General features: G+C 35.5%; 1 protein-coding gene across 9 annotated transcripts in view; it reads right to left on the bottom strand.

Annotated features, from left to right (window-relative positions):
- supt20 (SPT20 homolog, SAGA complex component) overlaps positions 1–27,826 on the bottom strand; it is a 63,709-nt gene that overhangs the window by 12,368 nt on the left and 23,515 nt on the right. For all 9 annotated transcript variants that reach the window (XR_009511113.1, XR_009511114.1, XR_009511115.1 and 6 more), the window contains exons 12-21: positions 27,703–27,759; positions 26,844–26,915; positions 19,745–19,911; positions 15,857–15,889; positions 15,649–15,766; positions 14,138–14,246; positions 12,514–12,669; positions 5,839–6,151; positions 4,415–4,569; positions 721–779 (exon numbers count right to left, since the gene is read on the bottom strand). Coding sequence is in view for 6 of the 9 variants with exons in the window: in XM_059964058.1 (XP_059820041.1) it covers positions 721–779; positions 4,415–4,569; positions 5,839–6,151; positions 12,514–12,669; positions 14,138–14,246; positions 15,649–15,766; positions 15,857–15,889; positions 19,745–19,911; positions 26,844–26,915; positions 27,703–27,759 (1,239 nt within the window). In the remaining 3 variants the exon portion in view is untranslated. The remainder of the gene's footprint in view (positions 1–720; positions 780–4,414; positions 4,570–5,838; positions 6,152–12,513; positions 12,670–14,137; positions 14,247–15,648; positions 15,767–15,856; positions 15,890–19,744; positions 19,912–26,843; positions 26,916–27,702; positions 27,760–27,826) is intronic.

Genomic DNA, 27,826 nt, shown 5'->3' with positions numbered 1-27,826 from the left:
AGTAACCTCATAAATGACATAATTAAACAGAAGGGCACTGGAACAATAGGTTAGGAAACTTTGTATGTTATTTTCATCTTCACGTGTCCCAAACCAACTCCACCTCTGTCTGATGTGGCAGGCTGATCCAAGTAAGAAATGTGAAAAGTAGTTTGTTTTTTTAAAAATCAGAATTGTTTTCAGATAATAATGTGAGACATGCAAATGTGAAGAACTTAATACCTGAGAATACATTAAAGTCACAACCAATATACTTTTTGAATGGAATATAGTAAAAATAAGTGCTAAGAATGTATATGGGCATCTGAATACCTAAAAACAATACAGTGTTATCAAATTTGCAAAGAATAAACTACAGGTTAATAGAAGTTTTGTCCAATCAGTGATTTAAAAAGTGTTTTATGTCAACTTTTAACACTTAAGTTGGGGAAGGGTGCATTTGAAGTTCAAGACCCATACTCATTTTGTTCTGGTAAAATTTTTAAATCAAGAGAAATGAAAGATTAACAAGAATGTGGTAGTAATATTAGGAATTCTGAATTTCAAGTTAATTTCGGATCAGAACTGGTACTTTACCTTTCATTCTAAACATGCCATATTCTGCATTTCAAAAATACTAGCTAGAAACATGAGCCACCTCAGATAAGTTATGGCACAATAACCTGAATATGTAGGTGATGAATGAAAATAATGGATGACACTATAATAAAGGAACCCTACCTGAAGCAAATTCAGAGGTCTGAAACCAGGAGCATTTTTTAAACCAACAAATGAACCACCTGCAGAGAAAGCAGTGATATATTAGGTACTATGAATTAAATTATTTGATTCAAAAGCAGTTATGTTCTGGTGCAAGGCCTTCTTCAACATATGGTTACATGCATTATCCTCAAACTATGTAGTTTTTCGTCATTCTAAATAGTTTGAAAGGTCCTGATGCTGGTATATTTTTAATGATTTAGCACATGGATCTGAGAGAAATTCAAATATTCATCTGGAGCCTAAAATCTACATGGAATTAATTTGGTATTGTATCACCTTTGATAAATCCAAGTAATTTGATGTAGCAATGCCTCAGTACATTTACATTCTGATCAATATCAGAAAAATACTGCTTTGCAAAACAAGTTTTGGCACTGAGAATAATTGCCAAGGATGTATATGAATGTATAATCGAAGTCCAGTGGTGTCAAAGCTACTGTAACTGGATCTAGATCAACATGGAAAGTGGGCAAAGGGATGGCAGATATTATTTAAAAGATACATTCAAAATGATGCATTTTGGGACATTCAATCAGGGCAGAATATACAGAAAGAATGGCCGTTCCTAGAGAGTGCTGTAGGTCAGAGAAACTTAAGTGCACATACATGTTTCCCTGAACGTGGTGACACAGGTCGACAAAAGGTTGTAGAAGGCATATAGCACGCTTGCCTTAACCTATCAGGGCACTGAGTAAAAGAGTTAAGAAGTGACGCTACAGCGGTATAGATATCGGAAAGATAGCACCTGGAATTTTGTATGCAGTCTAGTTGCCATACTAGGAAGGATGCAACTTGAGAGGATGCAGAAAAAAATTCTAGGACTGAAGGGCTTCTGTTATGAGGAGACACTGGATAGTAATTTTACAGAGGTTTATAAGATCATGATGGGCATTGATAAAGTAGATGGTCACAGCCTGCTTTCCCGGGATAGGAGAGTTTAATGCTAGAGGGCATAGATTTAAGGTGAATAGAGAAAGGATTTAAAGTGGATTTGAGGGACTGATTTTCACAGAAGCTAATTGCATACAGTTAACATGTTTAAAAAATATTTGCACAGGTGCACAGATAGGAATGTTTTTAGAGGATTATTGACCAAATGAATGCAAACAGGATTAGCTGAGGAAGGCACCTCGCTTGGCATGACAAGTTGAGCTAAAGGTCCTTTTCTGTGCTATATAACACTGGCGCTCTGCTGAGGCAGAAATTGTGTATTTTTGTTTGAATTATATAGAATCAAAAAATTTATGGAAAGAGGCCGTTTGGCCTATCATGCCGTCCTGGCACATCTCATTACCCTTCTGCTGAAAAATATGTATAATGTATACATTGTATAATGTGATCTTCGCTGCTTTGTAAATACAATGGCATCCACATCGAATGTTTGATTCTTGCATCCAAATTTTAGATAGTCAGATTGAACATTGTATTTTATGAGATGAAGTGACTGCTGACCTGAACATAGGTGTTACAATCTCTTTAGGGGTCAATCTGCACATTCAAATATTAATCTTACTCTAGCATCAGCCAGGATCTTTGGCATCCAGCAACAGTGCGGAAATCAATTAGGTTCGGCACTCAAATCACATGAAGAATTCTTATGAAATTAACTCTTCCCTCTTTAATGAAATCTCTATTTGCACTTTACGGCTCATATATGAGGACCAAAAGTAATTGTCAACTGCAAGGTCCACACCAGAAATTATGTCAGCTCAGACAAAAAGTCTTGGGTGCAACAACAAGAAAAATGATCCTTTAACCAATCATCAAGCACAAATTTTGTAATTAAGCAGTATAATAAATATTACATTTGATTTGTTTATCAGATTAAGCACATTGTATTTCTAATCAATTTGGATTTCTAATCAAGGCTTAGAAATCCAATTAGACTTAAAATAGCTATTCAGAATTAATGTAAACTATTTATAAAGTATCAAGTTACTGTATTTTAAAAGATCTCTGAAAATGTGTTCACTTTAATTTGAATTTCAATTAAAATGCCTGAAAGCTGAACTTGTGAGTCTTGCATTAATAAGCTAAATTTATTCTGTTTAGGCACTTTCTTTATATTTACAATAAGCAAAATACTGCAGTCAGTTATCCAGATATTCAGCTGACTTCACCAATTAACTGTCATAGAAACAAATTCAAAGCTGTTGTAAATTTCAACAGCTTTTAAGTTCTCTGCTGCTGAGTTAGTTCCAGATTAACACTTTGAAACATTCAATTCAGTTTGATTGAATTAGTTCACAGCTGCTTCAAGACACCTCATTCATCCATTTTTGTTCAATAACCCTCAATGCTCTTAACCAACAAAAGTCTACCGATCTTGATCAATTAAATTCAAATCTGCAGTTTCTTGAATGCTAGTCCTTCAGATTTCTACAATTCCAAGTTCAAAAGTGCATCCTAATTTCATGCCAAGTTTTGGAACACTGATTTTATTATTATGATTCCCTCAGAGGATGAAGCTTATCAATAACTACCCCATCCTTATCATTATACATAATGAATTATATCACCTCCTAATTGTCATTATTTAATGGAATATAAACCTAGCCGATGAAACCTGTGCTCATCTTTTAATACTTTCAGTTTCAGATATCATTGTGTTTTGCTATCATAAAGCATTTAATAATGTCCAACCATGCAAGAAGAAATAATTTTATAGAATAACTCCATATGAAAAAAATATAGACATCATTATGACATTACAAATAGAAGAGAGCTCCTTTGATTCCATACCCCATTGAAAAAAAACAAGAACCTGTATGACCTGAAACCAGTTTTAAATGACTTCTCACCCTACTATCCCATATAGTAAAATAATGACCAATATCAGACTCTTCTTACCTGTAGTCATATTAACTTTGTTAAATCTAAACTGTAATCCACCACTATCAATTTAAAAACTAGGCAGGTGTTCTGAAAGCAGATATGGAAGTGGTGCAAATCTGTTTAACCTTTCAAAGGGCTTCTTCCTTGTGGTGAGAGTAACAGAGAATATATCCATTCAGAACTGTCCATCAACTGCTATGTTGTCAGTTTGGCTTAAATGTTTGCAGCATAAGACACAAATTACTGTTGAGATTTTATAATCTTATAATCTCAACAGTACGAGAGGAGTAACAACACAGGCCTCAGAACATGTATCTAACAAAAACATTGTAGCATGGAAAAAAAAGAGGATGCTGGAAATACTCAGAAGGTCTGGCAGCCTCCAGAAGACACTGCCAAACCTGCAAATTTTCAGTATTCTCTGCTTTTATTCCTGATTTCCACCACGAGCAGGTATTTTTTTCATTACTCTTCAAGAACACTGTCCATATTATGTGGCAATAAATACAAGACTGCCATTTTAAAAATTAATACTGAACAAATACTACATTTTTATTGGTTTTCTTGCCATATTAACATATATAGGTCTACTTCTGGAGCATACTATTCTGGTCTATTTCTATTACTATCTTTATAGTACTACTTTTTATACAGCTTCCTACACAATGCCAAACTATGCTGATAAAACTTTTTACTGAGAAATAAGTGCATAACCTGAACAAATTAATCTGGAAATGCGCAGAAAACAAAGATAACCAGAGTTCAATGTTAATTGTTAAAAACACTTTATTAACAGTATAGTTTATTTAGTACTGACCTGCTTGGGCTGCAGATTGCATAGCAGCTGGGAGAGAGCTTGGCACCAGTCCTGCTGGTGGTATAATGCTGCTTAGGTTTATACCAGTAGGGGTTATGGCACCAGAATTGCTCCCCAACATGGGGTTTGAACCACTCATTAATGACTGTGCTCCACTGGAAGGGAGAAAAAAAAAACAAAAGCATTGTCCGTATGTCTCTTATTCCTTTCAGCTATTTGACCACTTTTTCAGCATTAGTTTTGGATAAGCATGCTATATACTGTACAGTTGAAGAATTGGGAAAGTTAAAACCTAACAGGGTTGTAGAAAATAAATCCCACCAGAAGTCATAAAAAACATTAGTGAATATAGTTCAGTAGCGGTGTTGTCATCATAATGTAGGGTGGTGGTAGTAGCAGTAATTAGAAAGGAATTGCTAGGTGAATCATTAGAATCAGAGAATGCCTTCCACAAGAAGAAAATCATTCAACAAAATATGACTAACACCATTCTAGGCAGTAAATGCAATCATCATACTTTAGAACAGAAACATTTCAGGGTAGATCAAAGATTAAATAGGTCTGTGAAATCTGGATTTATTTTCTGTTTGACAACAACTCTCATTTCAGAAGTTGCCAAACAATTACCAAACTTCACCTGATGTTGATGCATTTTTAAAATGAAAATTTTAAATGTTCAAACAGGTAGTAACTGCATATGACGTTACAAATCTTCACTATTTTCAAACAACGAAATACTGATATCGATTAATCTTTGTTTATGCCATTGTGAAGCCAAGACAATCTGAAGCATTACATTGCGTGGTACACAGAAGAAAACACACAAAGCTATCTAATGAAGTTGGGTGCAAATTTGCTTACTCCTTGGGACTGATTTTATGATTAGTGACAGAGAGGATCCCTTCATGCAACTGAATGTTTAAACCCTTTCACTACAACTCTGAAGTAACCAAAATAAGGTAAACCCAAGGAAAATTATTACAATCATAGAAGATTAAATGTTACAAAGACAAGATAAAGTGGCTTCGCACAATGTGGTATGAATGCTCTGTTATAACACAATAAGAGGAATCTTTGAAGGCAAATACAAGAGATTCTGCAGATGCTGGAAATCCAGACCAACACACACACAAAATGCCAAAGCAACTCAGCATTTCGGGCAGCATCTATGGAGAAGAATAACAGTCAACATTTTGGGCTGAGACCCTTCATTAAGACCAATGTAGTAAAACACAAACACAGTGTATTTATTTCTGGGTGTATTGTTGTGGTACATGTATTTTAGTGTTTTGCAGTTAACCAGCATATTGTCCGAACGAGCCACAATAAAAGTCTAAAAAGTCTAAATACAGATAACATTTCACTTCAATATCATTGTTTATATATCCAGTTAAATGTACTAAAAGATTCATAAATTTTCTTACCAAACAGACCCCACTACATTGATGAAGTTGAGACTTGCTGGGTTTGTCATCACCTGGGTGGATGAACTCCCTGTTGTAATGGAATTTACCATGGTGGAAAGAGGAATGGTCATTACTGGCAGAGCTTGACTGAGCGCCAACTGCTGCTGGGCAAAAGGGGTTAAAAGGGTCTGCGGGTTGAGGCCTGATTCTTGTATAGAAGGGGTAGCTGTGGGAGTGGCTGTAGATACGGGGGTTTGAGCATCAGAAGGGTGTGGAGTTGATGAAGGGGTGTTGGTTGGTGTAGGGGTAGATGGCTTGGGTGTCCCAGATCCTGCTCATTAAGAAAAGAAAAAGTGCCAGGTTATTACTTTAAAACTGATGTAAAGATTTTATGCAAAACTGAGCAAAAAAAAAAGCATTTAATGTTAATGCTGAGGGAGGAAATGTGTTTCAAAAGAATAGACACAACGACCTGCAATTGCATAGCTGTCAAGCACATTTCAAGGCCATATGCAAACTTTAAATCAAATAATTTTCCATTTATTTTGAGTGATACAATCGTTTCACACATTGCAGATGGAGTATACAACTTAGAAAGCTATACTTTGAAAAAAAACCTGACACTGCTTCCGAAAAAATGTGTAATCTAAATCAATTTACTGCAACTTTTATGCTCTGCCTATGCACACTGAAATAATATTTAATAGAGAGCATACAGTATTGTATGATTTTTTTTAATATTGTTCTTGCCATACATTAAACACCATTGGGTTAAATAGACTTACACATTCTCCCAAATGGTAATCTTGCAATACATATACCATAGTGGCCATACATGCAAAAGCAAAATGACCTTATTGTGTACTACTAATATATTTTAGTGACTATAAAATTGATAATTTTACAGATTATTGATGAGAACAACTTGTACCATAGATAAGAATACATTTTAATAATGATTGCACATATCAAGCTTATTGAAGGTCTTCCAAATTTTACTTCTAAAATGCAAGGACCATATGTAATAATTTTTGTAGGATCATAGTCTAACATGCAAAGTTTGCTTTTTATAATATATTTTAACAACAGAAGAGTTAATTAGTTTAGACTTTTACAAATTTCCAAATCAACTACTTTAAAGAGATCTGAACAAAAATTTGTGTCATTTATAAACAGTGTCACCCCACTATTATCTAAAAGAGGATTGATGCCATTTTTAATACCCTTCTATCAAGTAAGTGGCTCTACAGGCACTCTAAAAATATTCCTTTAATATAGTGGGCGAAATAAGATTTGCTGATGCTTATGGCAAATTAACTCTCCAAACCAAGATGTAATTTGTGACTATATGCTCAAAGACTTAAATAATGTTAAAATTATTAATTTAATTTCAGGTGTTATTAGTCAGTATAAATACAAAAACTGATGTAATATACAGTCACCATCAATTGTTGTGAGGCATAAGCTGTTGTATTCTAAGAAGCTGAAGTGTGGAGATGTATTAATATGTTTACTTGCTCATACCCCAGTTCTGAAAAAGGATCGGTTCCAAAGGGATTAATCTATATTTTCTCTACAGATGCTGATAGATTTGCTGCAGATTTTTAGTATCTTCTCATTTTGTTTCAGACTTTGTCTTTTTTTATATACATGTAATTATGTTAACAAGATCAATTCAAGAGAAGTCAGCAAGTCAACTAATTATAATGAAAACAATGTACATTGTACGAACATGAAGATTATTTTTCATGGTCTTTCTACCATCAGATGAAATTGTTACTGCCTTTCCCACCTCTTTTTAGTGCCCATCGAAAGTAGTTTAGTTATACTTATATACAAAAGCTTTGAAGCTAATTTTCATAAAATATGAATTCCATTCACGAGACTAAATAGTGAAATAGGGGCTCCAATAAGTATTATGAGATCCAAAATTCAAAAAAGCAATTGATCAGATGCTCTGAAAATCTCAGAATACTGTTTCTTCAGCTATCAAAGCTAATCACTGACAGCCTGAAAATCCAAAGTGGAAAATAACAAGTTGTGATAGTCATGCAAATACGACATTTTGACTTAGTCACTTACAATACTAATGCATTTTGTAAGGCCTTCTACAAACAGTAGCAGTCCATTTAAATAGAATGGAACACAAAAGACACAGACGGGTTGAAAGTAGTCAACAATCCCCTCAATATTCTTTCATGGTTCATGAAGCAATATAAAGCAATTTAACCTACAAGTCAAATAAAGAATTTCAAAAGAGTGTATATTGTTGACAGATGCAGATAAATTAAAGTTGCAGAAAGTGAAAAAAGTGCCCCAAGGAGGGTTAGGAGGAGGATACCAAAAGAATTGACTCCCTGAGATTATTTTCATTTTAAAAAATGATGGGCTATTTCAAGTAGTAAATATATTCTCAATAATTTATAAATGATGGCAAATTTTGAACAGCCTATCCTGCACAACTGAAGTCGTTATGCTTGGAGAGATTTACCGACTTTAAGTGTATACATGATTAGTTAGTATACTTAGTAAATCTTGAAAAGTGCCCAAATAGAGATAGGGAATTGATATTAGCCTTGTAGCATGTACCAAATGAATACTAAAGAAATATTATGCACTCTATCTGCTCATTATACTGCCTTTCTGATACAAAGTCGAATTAATATCATTGATACCAAATGTCAGGAGGAGCTACAACACAGAAACACCCACATTTTCAAGACAAGAAACAAATTGCATTCTAAAAAACATACTACCTCATGCTAAATCTAATGAACACAGGAAACAATCTCAGTAATTTTGTCCATGTACAATGAAAATGCTAAATAATCATACAACAGTATAGATAAGGAAATGTCACTTGGAGGATTGAACCTAATTTGGTTCCACCATTGGAAATACGCAACATGTTCACCAAAGCATCTTGGTGTCAGGAGAAAATTACTGGACTTCAAATTTAATCACCATTGCCTCTGTCACTTTAACAGAAAAAACAGTTTTATGGAACAATTTATTGAGACAACACATTTATTTTTGAAGGTATCTCCACTTTTCCAAGGCAATTTACCTCCATAGCAGAAGAAATGTTAGATCAAAGTTCTGGCTGAATAGTCTGGTCAATTTGCCACAGAAGGTCACTCTTAAAACCCTGCTATTCACCTTGGAAGGTTGCTATTCCATTCAGTGTAAATTGAGCTTAACTAGAAAACTCAATAAAGGCAATAAACCCTAATCCGTAACCCTTTAGCTACATGGAAAGATGGAAGAGAAAATTAAGTAACAATTAAACAATTAAAGCAGGGATGTAGATGTTGCATCCAACAGATTTTTTCTGTGTATTTCATATTTTATGTAACTGAAAGTGTAAGCCAGACATAAATTTTAAAAATGGTGAAGTAAAACAAGATAAATTATGATAATGGAAATATATTATCTCTAACTATGGAAAATATTTATTGAAGGTAGCATTAACATGTATAACATGAATTATAAGAGCAAGAACTTCATGAGAATTTTGTTTTATTTTTCAGTTTTGAAAGAAAATTTATGGAAAAAATGAAGATAGTTTAAAATTTTATGTTAACTTTTTCATGATTTAGCTTCTTTGGCATTTCAATGCACAGAAATTAGAGCATGGTAATTCTCAACACCCAGTTTTCAAAAACATTCATCCATATTTTGGATAGGCCATTATCTTTCAAGAAAGTTTATATTGTCTCAGCTGGAATCTTTAGAAGAAATAGGGAAATGTTGTGAATACTCATGAAGATTGCATCAATCTTGATTCCATTTGTAAATAGTGTTTAACTTTAAAATTTATACAATCCTGTAACATTCAAGAAAACTCTTGACTCATGTTTACTGCCTCTTGTTCTCAAATGGTTGGGTCTAGCATAAACTTACAAAAATGGTGATATGCAAGGCTTTCATAAATTTTGAATGTAAAGTTATTTAAGGACTAATGCTGACTTATGCTCATTGCCCTAGCAATACAAGGTTTCTTTTGTAGGCTAATTACTGAGAAAATAATATTTTAAACACTTAGTTTAATAATGCTTAGCAGTATTTTAAAACAAATCAAACACTGGACACTTATGATAATGTTCCTTCCAATTTTAATATATGTAACTCCCTTCTCACTAATTCCACAAAGCACTTGTAATTGCATTTCTCTATAGAAAATATTTGAAAAGTCATTATGAAAGAGCATGACCCTAAACAGAATAAATTCAACTGGGGGAAAATTTTACTTGTTTTTCCACTCTGATGTAGAAATAAACTAGACATCTAAGGGCACGCACACATTGGATGTCACAAAATTAACATGCATTTACATCAATGCGCAAACGGTAGCCCTATAAATAGAGATCATGACAATTCAATACCTTGCACTGTACTGCACTGAATTCTAAAAGTAAACTTCCCATAGGACAATTACTTTTAACAAGTGTCACATGTATTTTCACAAAGATATTCTCAAATATTAGACATATCTGAGTTTTGAATAGGGCTGTCCAGCAACTGTAATTAATGACACTATTTAATAATGCATAATAATAGTAGTTTTGAGCGCTTCATTTAAAGTATGATTGAGTACAAGTATTTTTGAAAGGTGCACTTAAAAACAGTGTATTTATTGGAGGGAGGGAGGAGAGGGAGTGGGAGATAGAGTCGAAGTCCAAACAAATCATTATCAATTTAATGTCACAATATACTCCCTGGAGATCTATTTTCTTGCATAATTTACAGAGATGGAGGGGCAGGGGTGCAAGGGAGAGCCATGAAGAAATCTAAGCTCTATGCTTCTCCTCTATACTATTTCCCCCATCTCTATCCTTACCCTAACCCCTTTTCTTCCACTCTTCTCCCTATGCCCTTTTTTTTTTCTTTTTACAGATGTTCCTGCTGCCTGTAGTCAGCAGCTTTGGAGTTTGTGAGTTTAGGGTCAGAGGATTCTCCCTTCATCTTAATGCCTAAGATTAATGCAGGCTGTTAAGGCAATGGAAGTAGGAGGCGGACTGGACTGCTAATCAGGTCTAGAAGCAGCAGTACTTGTGAGTGGTCAGTCAGTAGGAGTCTGGAGTGGATTTAGCGTGGACGTGGGGGCTAGGGGACTTGATTGGAGCGGTTGTAGAGCCAACAGCCATAATGAAAGTAATGGGACATCCAAAGCAAAGCGATGGTTTACTTGAAGACTTTGAAAGGTATTGTGGGAAATTACATATAGTTCTGAAAACTGCAGTGCAACCATTTTGCATCAATGCACACGATTAACAAGTAAAAAAAATGTTACAATTTCAGATAGTTTTATTTGCAGTGTTAATGCTAATTAATTGACAGCCCTAATTTTAATGTTTCTTTGTTAAATGAATTGGTATATTATAGAGGAGTTTGATGCTGTTATCGTCATTGTGTGAAAGTACAGTGACTTACAAGTTCATTAAAACAGAAGCATAATAAAGAATCATCTTAGCTACAAAATATTTACAATGAAATAAATCAGTGTATTTATATAGCACTATTCATGCCTAAACACTTCAAAGCACTGCAGTGTGAACTACCACAATATATAATGATAATTATGGCAGCCATTCTCTACAAACATTCTACAAACATCCAATACAATTTTAGCTGGCACTGGTTTAGGGAATAATTGTGACTCTTTGTTAGTCAAACACATTTATGCTCATTTGAACTATTGGAACTGATGAATAAAACATTCAAAAGTATCCCAAGCAATGCCTTGAACCCACTGCTGAACTGCACCAGTTACATCCTGTTGTGAACCACAAACAAAAATACTGCAACGGATTCAAGCTGCATTTTAATTTGCACTAATTTCCAGTAACTCAAATCCTCTGTGCTTGCTTATTTCAGTGACTCCTTGTCCAACAACATAGTTTAAAATACTCATTCACATTTTCAAGTTTCTTCAATTCTTTGACCCACCCTACCTCCGTGACCTCATCAAATTTTATAATCCTGGGACCACTAGGCTGCTCTAATTCCAGCCCATTTGTTTTTCTGATTTTTATTACTCCAGGGTTTTGCACACAAGATAATTTTCAAATTCTTTAGCTTTCTTTCTTGAACCTTTCAATCTCCCCTGTCTTCGTTAATATTCTCCTTAAAAACATAAAGAGAGCTGCCAACATGTGGCCTGGAGCCAATACAACCTGATAAATGTCCTGTGATATTTTACTATGATGGAGACTCTAAATAAACATGTTCTGGGCATATTAAGTAATTCTGATTCAGGTACAGTAATTAATACAATTGTTAATTCTGAGGATTACCTTATTTTCTGTAGTCATAGTGATTTACTGAATGAATGCACTGACCCTGTTTTATCTAAGAGATTTTAAGCACACAAGTTCAAGTGATGTGATTCCTTGACTTTATCACAGTTTTTTTTTAAACCATCAATTATTTTACACACTCAACTATATCAATGTGTAAAAGCTTACTTTTTCATCTACAGCACTCATTTATTTTCACTTTAACTGTTCTGAGTACACAAACATTTAAAAGCTGTATCATACAATTATATACATCAAAGTAAATTACACACTTAAAACTGGCACACGTTCATCACAAAAGATTTCTTAAGGAAAATCAATTTAGCTTCTTGATGCCTATGCACATCATTAACAGTGAACTAGCCACATATATGTTGCTAGTTATTCCACTCACTTTGCGATGAGCCCACAGGAGACATGGCAGGTGGTGAGAGCATGTTGACTTGATCCACTGAATGCTTTCGAGACAGATTAGCACTTTTGGTGGTAGTAGGAGGGGGAGTTGTGGACTTCAGATGGCCACTTGGTTGCAATGTACCAAAGACATTTCCTAAAATAAAGAGCACAAATATATTTCAGTCCAACACAAAAAGGAACTTGCACTTAAATCTGGGCAAGGTATTGCATATAATTTTCCATTCCCCATTTTTACTTCTGGTCTTCTCTTGGGCATCCTTTTCTTTTGAGAAAATAAATAGATCAATTTCCTGGCCTTTAGTTCTCTGTTTAGATTTGTTAAAAGATGGGCACAAAGGAAATTTAATGAACAAAAATACACTATTTAGTCTAATAAATCTCATTTATCTTTAACCTCTGATTTACTTTCACATTCTTGCTTAACAAACTATCTCTCATTTGTCATAATAACACATCTGAAAGATTTGTCAACCATTTGACACATTTGACAGCCAGACTACACAAACTATGTGAATAATTTTAAAGTTAGTCCTTTACAGTTGGGGATATTTTGTTTAACTTTTATAACATGATTGAGTGGCAGAGCAGGCTCGATGGGCTGCTTCTATGCTCTAACTCAAGGATAGAACAATACTGATCCTTGGAGTTGTACTGCTAATGCCTTGGAAAAGTATTCACTCCTTTGTTCACATAAATGAGTATTACAACCAGGGATCCTGATCAAATTAACTGAGTATTTTTATTTGAATCACATGCTCTTTTTTCATAGTAAAGCACCCCCCCCCAAAAAAAATTATAAACATGAGAAACTAAAAATTTAAAAACAGAAATGTCGGTTCAAAAATATTTATCCCACTTTGATCAGTACTTTAGTTGAACCACCTCTCAACTATTACAGCCATTAGTCTTTTTGGATATATCGCTATAAGCAAGATACGCCCTTTCCTCCTTGAAAAATTGCTCAAGCTATGCCAAGTGAGTTGGGGAGTGGCAGTGGACAGCGATCTTGAGGTCTTGCCAGAGATGTTCAATTGGGTTAAAATCTGAACTCTGATTGGACCACTCAGGAACATTAATTTTCTTCATTTGAAACCACTCCATGGTTGCTCTGGCAGTGTGCTTTAGGTCATTGTCCTGCTAAAAGATGATCTTCCTCCCAGCTTAAGCTTTCTAGCAGAGGCTAGCAAGTTTTTAACCAGGGTATCTCTGTATTTAGCAGCATTCATCTTCTCATCAATCCTGACCAGATTTCCAGTTCCTGCTTGAAAAGCATCCCATAACATGAAGCTACCTCTCCCATGCTCAACAGTAAGGATGGTGTTACCTGGCTGGTGTACAGTATTAGATTTATGCCATACATACCGTTTCAGAGTTGAGGCCAAAAAATTCCACTTTAGTCTCATCGGACCAAAAGACCTTCTTCCACACCTTTACACCATCTTCTAAGTGACGCTTTGCAAAGTCTTTATGGGCAAGGAAATGCTTTTTTGACACATGTCACGGTCTTAAAACAATTTTTTCCAGATGCAATTGCTTCGTGTGGATATATGTGCAATCAGAAAACATGATTATGAAGTTGGTATTCAACCACAAGTATTTACCTGAAGAACCTGCACTGGAACCACTAGGGAGTTTAATGGGTGGAGGTCTGTGCTTTACGCCCTTTCCCAGTATAGAAGACTGGACGGATCCAGAAATTTCTTCAGATTGCTACAAAACATAAAAGATATGGCTAATCAGAAAGTGTAATTGATGTAGAATATACATAATCAAGATTTTTAAAAAATTGTAGATTTTTTCCACAGATAGAGTAGTTAGTATCTGGAGCAAGCTGCTAGAGGAAGTGGTAGAGACAGGAACAACAAAAACACTTAAGAGGCATTTAGATAGATACTTGAACAAGGTACAAAGGGGTACTGATTAATGCAGGCATGTGCGATCAGTATAGACATATTGGCCAAAAAGCCTATTTCTATGCTGTACAAATCTATGATCATGAGAACAAGGAAAAAATGTTAACAAGAAGAGAAATGGGGGAAGGGCAGAGAGAACAAAAGGGAAAATGCATGATAGGACAAAGACCAGAAAGACAAATAATAATGATATTAGACAAAACATGCTAATAAAAATATCTCCCATAGATCAAGAGGATTTGAGAAGTCTCAAACATCAGAAGAAAATATGAAAAAAAATTGTGTAGGAAATGTGAACGCAGTATATTTAAATTGGAATTGCTCACAAAGTGGGAACTTCTACACCAAACTTCAAATAGATTTATTTTGCAGAATATTTCCCTTCAGTCCACAAGGGTGCCTCTGAGTTTCCAGATGTTTGTCATTTTAATTCTGATCTTATTTGTGACATCTCTTTCCTTGGCCTCCTACAGCATTATATTCAAGGACAGCACCTCTTCTAATTTTGCATATTACACATTCAGTACTCAACACTTTAGCCTATTCAAAGGAAAGGTCATTGACCAAAGATATTAACTCTTTTTCTCTCTCCAGATTCTGCCTAACCTGATGAGTATTTCTTGCATTTTTTTTACTTTAATTATTGAAAAATGCAGCCTTATTGTACTATTAGTTTCTAATATGAACATGTGGAACAATATCATTGATTGGGCTAAAAGAAATCTACTTGCTCTGATTATCAATTTTTTGTTATTTTATTGATCAGATTATGATTTTAATACATTAAGTTATTGAGTTACCCTTCAGATATGAAACTAGTGATTTTTAAATTTTTGAATTGGTAAAAGCATTTGTTTTTGTTTGCAATTACTAAGACCACCAGTGGTATTAGAATCTTATATGGGAGACTGATACTTTTTGTTCAGCTTCTCTGTAATATAGATGCTGAGTGCACTAGAGATCAGAGAGTGACCACTTTGAGATTCATTACTTAAAATAATAAATTACATTAATGAAATCATCTGAATTGTGATTTCTTCAATATTTTAAAGCAATAAAATCCACCAACTGATATAGTGGGGACACATGTACAATGGGTTAGGAACTTGATTAAGAAAATGGAGAGATTTAACAAATAATTCTGAACACCAATCTAATATTTAAATATTTAACAAGTAAAAATACTACAATGCACCTACCTCAATTTCTTTCCCAGGAGACAAATGACTCTGACTCACCGAGCCAGCTGAATTATGGGAAATCTTCACTGGACATTTGGTATCCTGCTGCAAAACCTCAAAATACTGCTTTACAAACCTGCGGTTCAACAAGATGCATTTTAAAACAGTAAATCCTTATGGAAAACATTAAGTATAGAAAGTGGAGAAGAAAACCAAGGGCACTCACCTGTCAGCTTCTGCTTTTGTACCTATAGGGAACCTGGTGTACAAAACAACAATTTACAATTGAAATTCAGGAGATCAGTACAGATGCTAAAGACCTAAAAGATCTACAGTTGAACATGTATGAGGTTCAATGTACATTTAAAATGCAGTGGGTTAAAGCTTTGTTAAAACACTTATCCAAAACCACATTTTAGTTTACTGCCATGATGTAAATGTTCAAATCCAATTATAAACTGACAGCCCATATGTCAGGTCACGTGAGCTTAAAAGAACCTATAGATCTTTGACAATGATTAAAGTTAGAACACTGGCAAACATTCTTTCCTCAACTAACAAGCAAAAAAAAACTGAACAGTCTTTCATAACTTAATGCATGTGAGGCAAATTGTCTGCTGGTAGTTACATTTCAGAAGTAAACCATTAACCACAAAATGTTTCACTAAACAAATTGTTTTTCCCCTTTTTATATCCATTAAATTTGCAAATATCAAGTCATTAGATGAGGTTTGCACCATCAGAATCAAATTTCATATCACTGGCACACTTGGTGAACTTTTTTATTTTGCAGCAATAGAGTGCAATAGCTAAAAAAACTAAAAATTACAATAAGAATATATTAATACATTAAATAAGTAGTGCAAAGAGCAAAAAAAAAAAAAAATACTGCTGGAAATTTATTGTGAATTCATGAGCTCTACCAATTCCCTGAACAAAATACTGCACTTCTCAACAGGAAACCTTAGTAACTATATTGAACATTTTAAAAGAATTTATTGTTCTGTATCTATAGCCTCCTTGCTTAAATTAAATTGTCATTTGAATGTAATATGGTAATATTCATTTATTTACAACTCTTTCTTGTAACATTATGAGGAATATTCTTTGGTCATGACTGAAATACACTTCCTAAAACCCAAACTACACCGCAAAGGCTGAAAGACCGATGTGGAAGAATGCCTAAAAAGCCCAAGGAATGGGAGTGTTTTAGAGTTCAGCAAAGGATCACTGATAAAGAAAAGGAAAGCAGAATATGAGATGCATATTTTCAAATAAGGTGATATATATCAAGAATGAAAATCTAGTTACAAGTCAGGATGGTGATGGAGGCAGTGAAAATATCACACTCTTGCTGCTCCTGTACTTTCGGTGAGATTGCATTCTATTGGGCAGAGTTGGGGAGGCAAGAAAAGTAGGGAAGTAGGAAATATAAATATACAACAATAATTGACTAGTAGGTTTGCAGGACAAACAGAGTAAGGCGGAAAGAAGACTGCCAAAACAACAGGGACAACATAACCAAGGAGAATACTATCACTCAGTCTCACTGTAACCAACACTGTGCATTGCTAGTTCTGAAAGCAATTAACAACAATAGCAAGAGAGGCAAGGTAATTGAGTAGCCAATCACATTTGTGTGTACTTCTGAGCATTTTGCTGCATTCACTGTATTCCTTCCTGCATAGTATTTGCATTACTTAACCAGAGACAGGAGATGTAAAGAGAGAGCATCCCAACCCTACGTTACATTCTCATACACATACACTGCACAAAACCTGAGAGCAAAGTAATTGTTTGACATGATCTTACTAATTACTGACATCAAGCTAATACTTGGTCTTTGCTATGGATAGTAGCAGTCTAATGTATTTTACTTTTAGCATTTTAACTAAATGACACAATAATCCATAACGTGTTATTTTGAGAATGGAATGGAACATTGAGATGGAATGGGCCCAAACTGGCCCCACCCATCGATTGACAAAAATATGTATTTCAGATTTCTGGAGAGCATGCCCATCTAAAATAGCAGGAATGTAGAACCCGATGGCACTTGTTAACTTCAGAATTGGCTCTGTCTGTCATACCTATTGTATCCAATTAACTGTAAATATGCCAGGCAATTAAACTTGCTTATCTCTTTCCCTTGTGGATTATATTTAATTTTTATGTTCAATAAGTGAATATAATCTCTTCCTAACTGTAGGATGTAGGACACTTGTTCCTACACATCCTCCTTCACCACAATTCAAGAATGTAAACAGGCAAAGATTCATCTGCACCTACCACAAGCTCATCAACTGCATTCCATACTTTCAACGTGGCCTCCTCTACATTAGCAAGACCAAGTGAAGACCAAGCATCTGGCTTGCAGAACACCTGTGCTCCATTCACAATTGCCATCCCGAACTCCTGATTGCATGCCATTTAAACTCTCCTTGCTATTGCCCCACCAACCTGTACATCCTTAGTCTTCACCACTGCAAAGGTGAAGTCCGATGCAAAACTGAGTGTTTATGCCTTATATTTTGCTCAGATACTCTACAACTGAATGTTATAAAAACTGCATTTCAGATAACCCTTACCTCTAATTCCCTTCTGCCTTCCTATTTTATTCCCTTTCCCATAATCCTCACACCTGTCTCATGACCTATCACCAGATTCATACCCCTTGCCTGCCTGAATTCATCCACTTACTATCTATGTGCCACTCATCATATCCCCTCCCCAATCTTGTTCCATCAGTCCTTCATCACTTTCCTTGTTTATCAGATTCCAGCACTGGTAGCCTTTGTCCCCACTTATCACCTTGTCTCCACCTTCACCCTCACATTCCCCACCCTCAGCTGGCTCCTTATATATCCTCTTCAGATCCTGCCCATCATTACCTAGTGTCTACCTCCTAATTTCACCCTTCCTCCAACTGGTTCCTTCTATCCATCATCGTTCATCCCTCTTCACTCTGTCTGTTACGTACTGGCATCTGTCTGACCTCTTCCTGTCTCCCCGTTGCAGTCGCCATGTTCTCTCTCCACTCTGTCTTGCTGCGAGGACTTAACACAAAACATCAACAATTCTTAATCTACTCCCCCACCCCCCAACAGATGCTGCTCAACCCCCTGCATTCCCCAGCAGTTTTTCTGTTCCAGATTCCAGTATCTGTTGTGTTTTAAATCTCCCAGAGACAGCAGACCCAACATCACCAACTTTCCATTGTTTGCACGAGGAAAGAGCCCATGGCAAATAACAGTCAAAAACCGCAGAATGGACACAAGGAAGTAAAGATGCAGTAAAAATTTACTGGATGTAGAGTCCAGAGAAAGAAAGCTTAGCAATTCAGGAGTAGGGAAAAGTGGAAGTTACATGATGAAGGACGTAAAGAAAGCATGGTCAGAAGGAAAGGGGAAGGAATGCCAAGCAAACCTTGGATGTGCCAACGGTGAGTAAATTTGTGAACACTTACAGGATAATTTTGGTCAGACATCTGTTTCTCATTCCTCAGATTTTTAAAACATTATATAGCATTTCCATTCCTTCTAGCTTGATTTTATTGGAACAGTAAATCAGTATCATCCACAGCCAGTTTTTACACTGAACTTTGTTATTACTGTTGAATTTTGAAAATCATTCAAAATGCCTGGGAGATGTACACCCAGTTTCCATGTCTAGTAAATCCAGCATCAACTTAGATTGTAAAGTAAAATGTCCTAGCCAAACTCTGAGCAATGTTGGCTCTGGGATGCAGAAACTGACGAATATTGTATTACTATCTTGGAGGTGAGATAACTCAAAACATGAGGAGGAGAAATAACTCAAAACATGAATAAAAAGTATATAAATTTCAGCCTTTCTGTGTTCAACTTTTTACATCATATACTAATACAGATTATTAAGAAGTAATTCTACAGAAGTTTATATAACCCAATTTCATTGTTTGATTGATAAAAAAAAGTAAATATGACCAAATGCTTTCCATATAATTTATCAGTATTTAAACATCAACTTTGGGGTCTCTGTTTTGAACACAGGGCAGGAAGTTTCATTTCAAAACATTTATCTTGCATTCACACGACTTCCACTTTCAATCCTCTACCTATTCATTTCTACTTACGGGATGTGAGTAACCACATGTTTGTTCTCTTCCTCTGGTTTGGAGTCCTTCATCATTTGTATCTTACCATAAAACAGGGGGTCATCTGGTGATTGGTAAATCGTTAATTTGGATGCATGAGCTTGATCTGTCCCTTCCCATTCAAAAACATACTCATCATTTGTTTCCTGAAAGAATTCAATAATTATACATAAAATCTCAATGACTTCATTAAATAGATTTTTAAAATCAGATAAATTTACTAGTTTTACCAGTAAATCTCTTGTACTTCTACCAACATCTAAAACAGTAAAATGCCAGAGGTTCAACACTCTTGGGTCTTTGGCGGTAGCAGACTGGCAGAGTTTATGGGCAATGGATTCTATTCCTATTAATACCCCCAATCAGCTTAACTCATTTTATTCTTAAATGTTACACAAAAGTATAACAAACTTTCCAGTTAACCTGATGAATGTGTAAAGAAAGTACAGGCAGTCTCCAGATTACGTACGTGTTCCATTCCTGAGTCCGTCTTTAAGTCGGATTTGTATGCAAGTCGGAACAAGTACATACAGTATTATTTAGCGTCAGTTAGTCAAACGTTTGACTTAGTATATAGTATATATTTTACCTTTCTATGCATATAAAACACTTAAGAAACCTATGCATTCCAATAACTAAACCACTGCGTTGCTCATTAATAATTACAGCTTTCATCAGAGCAGGGCCTTGCACATGCTCCATTATTCTCACTTTATCCTTAATCCTTTAAAATTGTTCTGATCATTGACCAACTGTAGCCTAACACTTTTCCAATGATCGATTCACCTTTTTCCAAACACTTTATTAACCATATAACAATTACAGCACGGAAACAGGCCATCTCAGCCCTTCTAGTCTGTGCTGATGCTTACTCTCACCTAGTCCCACCGACCTGCACTCAGCCCATAGCACACCATTCCTTTCCTGTCCATATACCTATCCAATTTTACTTTAAATGACAAAATTGAACCTGCCTCTACCACTTCTACTGGAAGCTCATTCTACGCAGCTACCACTCTCTGATTAAAGAAATTCCCCCCTCGTGTTACCCTTAAACTTTTGCCCCCTAACTCTCAAATCATGTTCTCGTTTGAATCTCCCCTGCTCTCAATGGAAAAAGCCTATCCACGTCAACTCAATCTACCCCCTCATTATTTTAAATACCTCTATCAAGTCCCCCTTCAACCTTCTACGCTCCAAAGAATAAAGACCTAACTTGTTCAACCTTTCCCTATAACTTAGGTGCTGAAACCCAGGTAACATTCTAGTAAATCTTCTCTGTACTCTCTATTTTGTTGATATTTTTCCTATAATTCGGTGACCAGAACTGTACACAACACTCCATTATTATTATTATTATTTCCACTTCATTTTCAATCGCGATCGCTTCCCGTCAACGGAACAGAAACACTATGGGCGGCGGGTCCCGAGCTCCACTGGCTCCCAAGGTCCGCTGGGTCCCAAGGACCACCGCATTGAGACAGGTTAAAAGGGACAAGTGGGGGCTGTGTGGGTTTGGGTATTTGATCATCCACAATATTCCACGTGGGAATTTAAACTGGAGGTGGCAATTTTTTTTACAAAGTCGAGTTGCGAACTCGACATCACCTTGGCACGGGAGCCGTCTGTCACCGAATCGAACTTGGAAACCTCTGTTCTTGAGCCCAGTGCTGATCTCAATGCGCCAACAGCCAACCGGAATGGTGGGGGGGGGGCAGGGCATTTAAAGTGAATCTTACTAAGAAAAATTTAAGCCAAATACAAAGTTAAACACTCAACACAGTCGTGACTTAAAATGGCAGATGGTGTCACAATGACTTAAAATGGTGGACAGCGTTCTCCTGCCTCGATTCTTAAGTACGAGTTGTCTGTACGTCGGATGTTCGTAACTCAGGGACTACCTGTACAGTAAATAGTGAGTAGTTGTGATTGAATAGGGAGTGTCAGAAATGGGATATGGCAAGTTTAAATCAGTGTGGGAAGTAGAAACCCTGCAAGTTTAAAAGGAGATACGTTCTCTCTCCATTTTTGGTCCTGTTGCACAGTCTTGACCCAAAACACCAAACAATTCCTTTTCCTCTCTCTCAAAAATGCTGCTGGACCTGCTGAGTTCCCTTAGCAGTATGACTTTTGCTTCAGATTCCAGTATTTGCAATCTATTGTATCTCTCTTTTACCAAATGTTTCCTTAACCTCATATTAGATATCTATAGTACTTTATTTTCACGATTTTGATAAATATTTCTATATTCATTGGCTTACTGAAAAGAAACACATTTAGGGAGCAACTGAGAAAAACATTTCTTTCAAAAAAAATCATATTTTGATCATGATTCCACTGTGTCTTTAGAACAGCCACCCAATTAATCTACCATTACTCATTGCAGATTTCTCTTACTGTTGAGTCATTTGCTTGCATTTTAACTGTTACCTTGTTTAATCTCTCCACTTTCCACAACTCTACTCCACAGGAATGGCTATCCTTCCAAAAATGACACTTGACCCAACGTTATACAAGCTTGAAGCCAGTCATACTGCACAGACTTTATAATGCAAAATAATTCCAGAATCACAACAATTCAAGTATCCACAACAATACCATTTGTCCAGAGATACACATAACCATGTTTATCTTGCTATTCATAAACTGGTTACAAGTTGTAATACAATGTTTATTATCCTTGAGAGCTTACTTCTTAAAATATGCTTCATAATTTCTAAATCTCCTTTTGTGGTATCTTAATATCATTAAGCCGATTTAAAAGCAATTAAATCCATTTAATTTCTGTGTTACTCCAGCATATCAACTTCCCATGTGAGAAGGGTTAGTGGAGTAAACTTTGCTGCTGTTCTAAATTACCATCATTATAAGAGCACGCAAATTCTCCATTACTCCCTTAACAGTCACACACTTCTTCACTAATTCTTTCTGCTTATAGATGATTATCACTGGCATTCTTAAACATACTGTTTGGGGGCACCAGAAACAATATGTACAGTAACTAAAAGCACTCAAACATTTGGTTGGGATGTTCAAAGCATAATGAGCTCATTAAATTGATGCACAGCAGCTCAGAGTTCTCAAGGCAAAAACTTAAGTATCTACACTTAAAAATAAGATAGAAGTCTTAATAATCTAACCCCTTGAATGTAATGAATGTGTATTTTTTTTTCATTTTTAAAAGCTTTATTATACTATTTTAACTAGCACTTCAATATCTACATGGGAGGGGAAAAAAATCACATTTGAAGTCAGTCACTCAAGCTTTTTCTAGCTCAAACTTGTTCCCAGTTAATATGCTAGATAAACAAGTTTAACCACTAAACACTTATAGTACAGTAACTTAGCAAATTAAATCCAAAATAAACATTACAGTACACTTATCCCAGTATTAAGGCCAAATTCCTAACTCTTCTTGCTTAGCAAACTTAATTATCTATTATACTCAGTGAGAACTTGCAGAAAAGTAATTAGATCATAACTGTCATAATATCTAGTTAGCACAGTATATCCTTCCAAATATGATAATGCTATAAAAGAAACACCTGCAGTATTAATTTGATAATAATTTTAGAAGTCTTTTCTTTAAGTCTCCGGGGGAAAAAAACGACCCCTAACATAGCTTTCCATATTAATTATTCCAAAATCAAGAGAAAGATAATTCAGTGTGGAAAAAGGCCATTGAGAGACTGAAATGATATAAACCTTATCAAGAATAGAAAATTCTCTGAAATATTTATTTTATTCTATTTTATTACCAGTAAGATGAATTAGAAAGCCAAGACATTAGATGATCTTGAAATGATGAAACAGTATTTGGAATAACATGGGGAGAAACAATTAATAAGCAAATCAAAGTCAAAGCAGAGCTATGGATGGATTGCTTGCTTATATTTTCAAAGAACTAATAGAGCTAAAAGACAAAAGACACCTTGTCGCATACATTTAGTAAAACAATGGTACAAATGTACAGCGTCAGAGGTTGCCACATATCTAATATTTTTAAAAGAGGCAGTCAGCTAAGTATCAGTTATGAAAGAAATAATGGAAACCTACCAAAGATGAAAATGGAAGAAACATCTAGAATCCAAAAACATAATGAACAGTCAACACAGAATTCAAAAGGAGAGAAAAATTCACTTGTTTGACCAACCTAAGCAAACTTTGAAAACCTAACAGAAAGTGTTGCACCACAAGCAATGTTAGATTTCTGAAAGAATAATGATGAATCACTACTTTTTAAGACCAATAGGGAGAAAAAAAACCACATGGAACACAGTTCCAACAGCAGAATGGAGAGCTAGATGGCCAGCACACAGAAAGCACAAAGCAAAACTGATTATATTAATAATTGATGTTTTGAAATTAAAAGTTCATTTCTTAATATAGACCATAAGAAATTTGGAGGAATTATCATTGGTAAAGTGAAATGCATCAATTTGCAAGGCTTTAATTTGTAAAACAGGGGCATAATTGACAAATTAATTTTAACTTTAATGAAAGATAGAATAAATCAGGTCAAATGTCACTTGTAAAATAAAAATAAATGGAGAAGTAGGAGTTCTAATGCAACGAACAACATTGCACCAAGGTCAGTGAGACTGTAATAAAAAAAATCCCAAGTAATATGGTTTGTTTTTAGAAAAAAAATTGAAAAAATGAAAAAAAAGCTACATAGAATCTTACTAAAACAACATGAGAGAGTTATGCACAAGACCAGTAATCTAGCAATAAGTTTTACTTTGAACTTTGATCATTATTTCAGATTAACACGATGACTGATTTCTCTTTCCTCAGATGCCGCCTGACTGGCTGAGCTCTTCCAGCAGCATTTATGTTTTTGTTTCAGAATCTAGCAGCTTGAATTGTTTCCCCAATTAGATTACTTAAAAGTATATTAAACACTTGAAAAGAAGCTGGCAGCGATGGTGGTGGAGGCGGATACAATAGGGTCCTGGATAGGTACATGGAGATTAGAAAAATAGAGGGCTCTGGGTAACCCTAGGTAATTTCTAAGGTAAGGCCATGTTTGGCACAGCCTTGTGGGCCGAAGGGCCTGTGTTGTGCTGTAGGTTTTCCATGTTCTATGTTTTAAACTGAAAAAATTTAAAAATTTGATACCATAAATTGAAAGATATCAATGATGGATGGAGTCACTTTTCTCCTGAACTGGCCAAGGTCTTTCATATTAACAGAGGATTTAGAACAGTACACAGTAGTGTAGACAGAGTAGTTATCTCTAAAGAACCGATTGTTCATCAGTCCACAGTAAGATAAATTGTCTACAAATGGAATAAACTCAGTACTATTGCTACTTTCCCTAGCAGTGGACGTCTTGCAAATATCACACAAAGAGTTCAACGTGCAATGCTGAAGGAGGTGAAAAAAAACTCAAGGGTAACAGCAAAAGACCTGCAGAAACTTCTAAAACTTGCTAAAGTCTCTGTTCACGTGTCCACTATAAGAAAAACACCAAACAAGAATGGTGTTCATGGAAGGACACCACTGTTCTCCAAAAAATAAAAACGTTTCTGCCATCTCCCCCAGTTTGCAAAAAGACCACCTGGATGTGCCACACTTCTGGGACAATGTTCTGTGGACAGATGAGACAAAAGATGAACTTTTGGCATAAGTGCATACCACTATGCTTGGAGGGAAAACAGCAATGTACACCAACACCACAACCTCATCCCAGCTCATCATGGTAGAAGGAGCATCAGGGCTTGGGCCTACTTTGCTGCATCAGGGGCTGGATAGGTTGCACTTGTTGAAGGAACAATGAATTAAAAATTGTATCAAGACACATTACAGGAGAATGTCAGGGTAGCAGTCTGCCACCTGAAACTCAATAGAAGTTGGATGATGCAACAAGACAGCGATCCAAAGCACAAAAGGAATTCGACAACAGAATGGTTTAAAAAGAAGAAAATTTGTGTTTTGGATGGCCAAGTCAGAGTTTGCACCTTGACCCAACTGACATGCTGTGGCATGACCTGAAGAGGGCTGTTCATGCAAGGTATCCTAAAATTCTGAAACAATGGTCTAAAACTCCTCCTTGCCATTGTGCAAGTCTGATCAGCAGCTACAGGAAACATTTGGTAGAGGCTATTGCTACTAATGGAGGTTCAACCAGTTATTAAGCACAAGGGTTCACATACTTTTTCCAGCCTTGACTGTGAATGATTAAACAATATGTTCAATAAAGATATGAAAAGTACAACTGTTTATGTGTTATTAGTTTAGGCAAACTGTGTCTGTCTAATATTGTAACATAGATGAAGATCACATTTTATGAGTAATTAATGCAGAAAGCTAGATAACTGCAAACAGTTCACAAACTTTTTCTTGCAACAGTATATTCTACAGAAACTTATGCCTGAAAATGCAGCTATTTCTGTTAGATGAACAAATGAAGCTTACAGATCAAATAAAATGTCAAAATTTAGAGTCTAGAGTCCCATTCAATTATACAGATCAGTAATGTTGGCCAAGTGGTTAAGGCACTGGTCTAGTGATCTGAAGGTCGCCAGTTCGAGCCTCAGCTAAGGGCAACGTGTTGTGTCTTTGAGCAAGGCACTTAAGCACACATTGTTCTGCGATGATACCAGGTGCCAAGCTACTTGGACAACATCGGTGGCATGGAGAGGGGAGACTTGCAGCATGGGCAACTGCCGGACTCCCATTCAACCTTGCCCAGGCCTGTGCAACTGATACAAATCCATGGTTTCTCGAGACTAACGGATGCCTATAATGTTGATCAAATATATCCTTCTGAAGTAATCAATTGCAATCATGTTTATAATTATTTCATATTTTTAATAACATTTATCGGTTACAAATTTGTAATTTCAGTTTCATTTCCATTAAATGGAATTAATATTTTTTAACTGATGATTTAAAATGATTTTGAAAACCTACTTAAAAAATCTAATATCTAAATTTGAAGCAAAATTTCAAGATGCTCTAATTTTCCAATGAAGTAAATTGCTGTAGTTAGAAGTGTACTTGGAAAGATCTGGTGTTTGAAAAGATCCCACAATGCATTTGAATGAAATAAGCAAAGAACTGTAGTACTTACATGGGGTGGCCAGATTGCTGCTTGCAAGTCATCAGATCTGATCATTTTTTCCACTTTTGCATACTTTTCCACCTAGACAAGTGCAAATTTGATACTAAAATGAACAAAAATATAAGTTTTTCACACTACAGTCCATTCCGTTTAATTAGCGCAGCCACTTATTTGGGGCAATTCTTAAAGAACAAAAATCGAGAAAATAGCCAAATTTCCTTTGTTTATTTGGGACACTATATTGTTTAATTAGGGCAGGAAACTGTTGCTGAACAGTTTTTAAATAGTGTCAATTGTATGTACTTGTGTTCAAAAAGCAGTGATTTTTGTCACTGATAGTTTGCAAGGACTAAGCAGTAAGACAATTCAGAACTATTTTGCTCACTGCATTTTCACACATTCAGGCTTGGAGATACAGAAAAAGAAGGAAAAGAAGTGTATTGTAAAAAAATACAAGCAACATGTATACAACCATAACCAAAGCAGCTCCCTACAGAATTGATTTTCCAGTGATGTGTTTCTATTATTGATTGACACCTCAGGATCAAATATCTTTGATTTTTGTTGTCTTACAACATGAATCACCAGCTCTAAAACAGCTTCAATGAGATAAACTCATAACAATATAGATCTACAATTTTCATAATATCTTTGGAAAGATGAAAGTAGTAACTCGTTTTGATTTTACTGATGCTAAAACAGTCCAATTATCTATAATGAACAAGTTTATGAAAAAGCTCTCCACTGCCTCAAATGGCTGCTGTTTTTTTAAAACCTACTAATGATTAATGCTAAAAAAGGTTTCAATTATTTCTGAGATTTTTTTGATAAAATATTACTGATATTCTGTGAAGAACTAAAGACTTACATCAACTTCAGATGGCACTGTGAGCTGGCAAGGACTCTGCTTCCACATGTCAACACACTGCCATAAGAGGAGAGGAAATTGTGTTAAAACTATATGCCAGTTCAAAGCAATAGCTGACAAGATT

The sequence above is a fragment of the Hypanus sabinus genome, chromosome 3, assembly GCF_030144855.1.
Source record: "Hypanus sabinus isolate sHypSab1 chromosome 3, sHypSab1.hap1, whole genome shotgun sequence".
NCBI classification, from domain to species: domain Eukaryota; kingdom Metazoa; phylum Chordata; class Chondrichthyes; order Myliobatiformes; family Dasyatidae; genus Hypanus; species Hypanus sabinus.
Note: the sequence above shows the minus strand (reverse complement) of the source record. Positions and strands in the feature narration are given on the sequence as shown.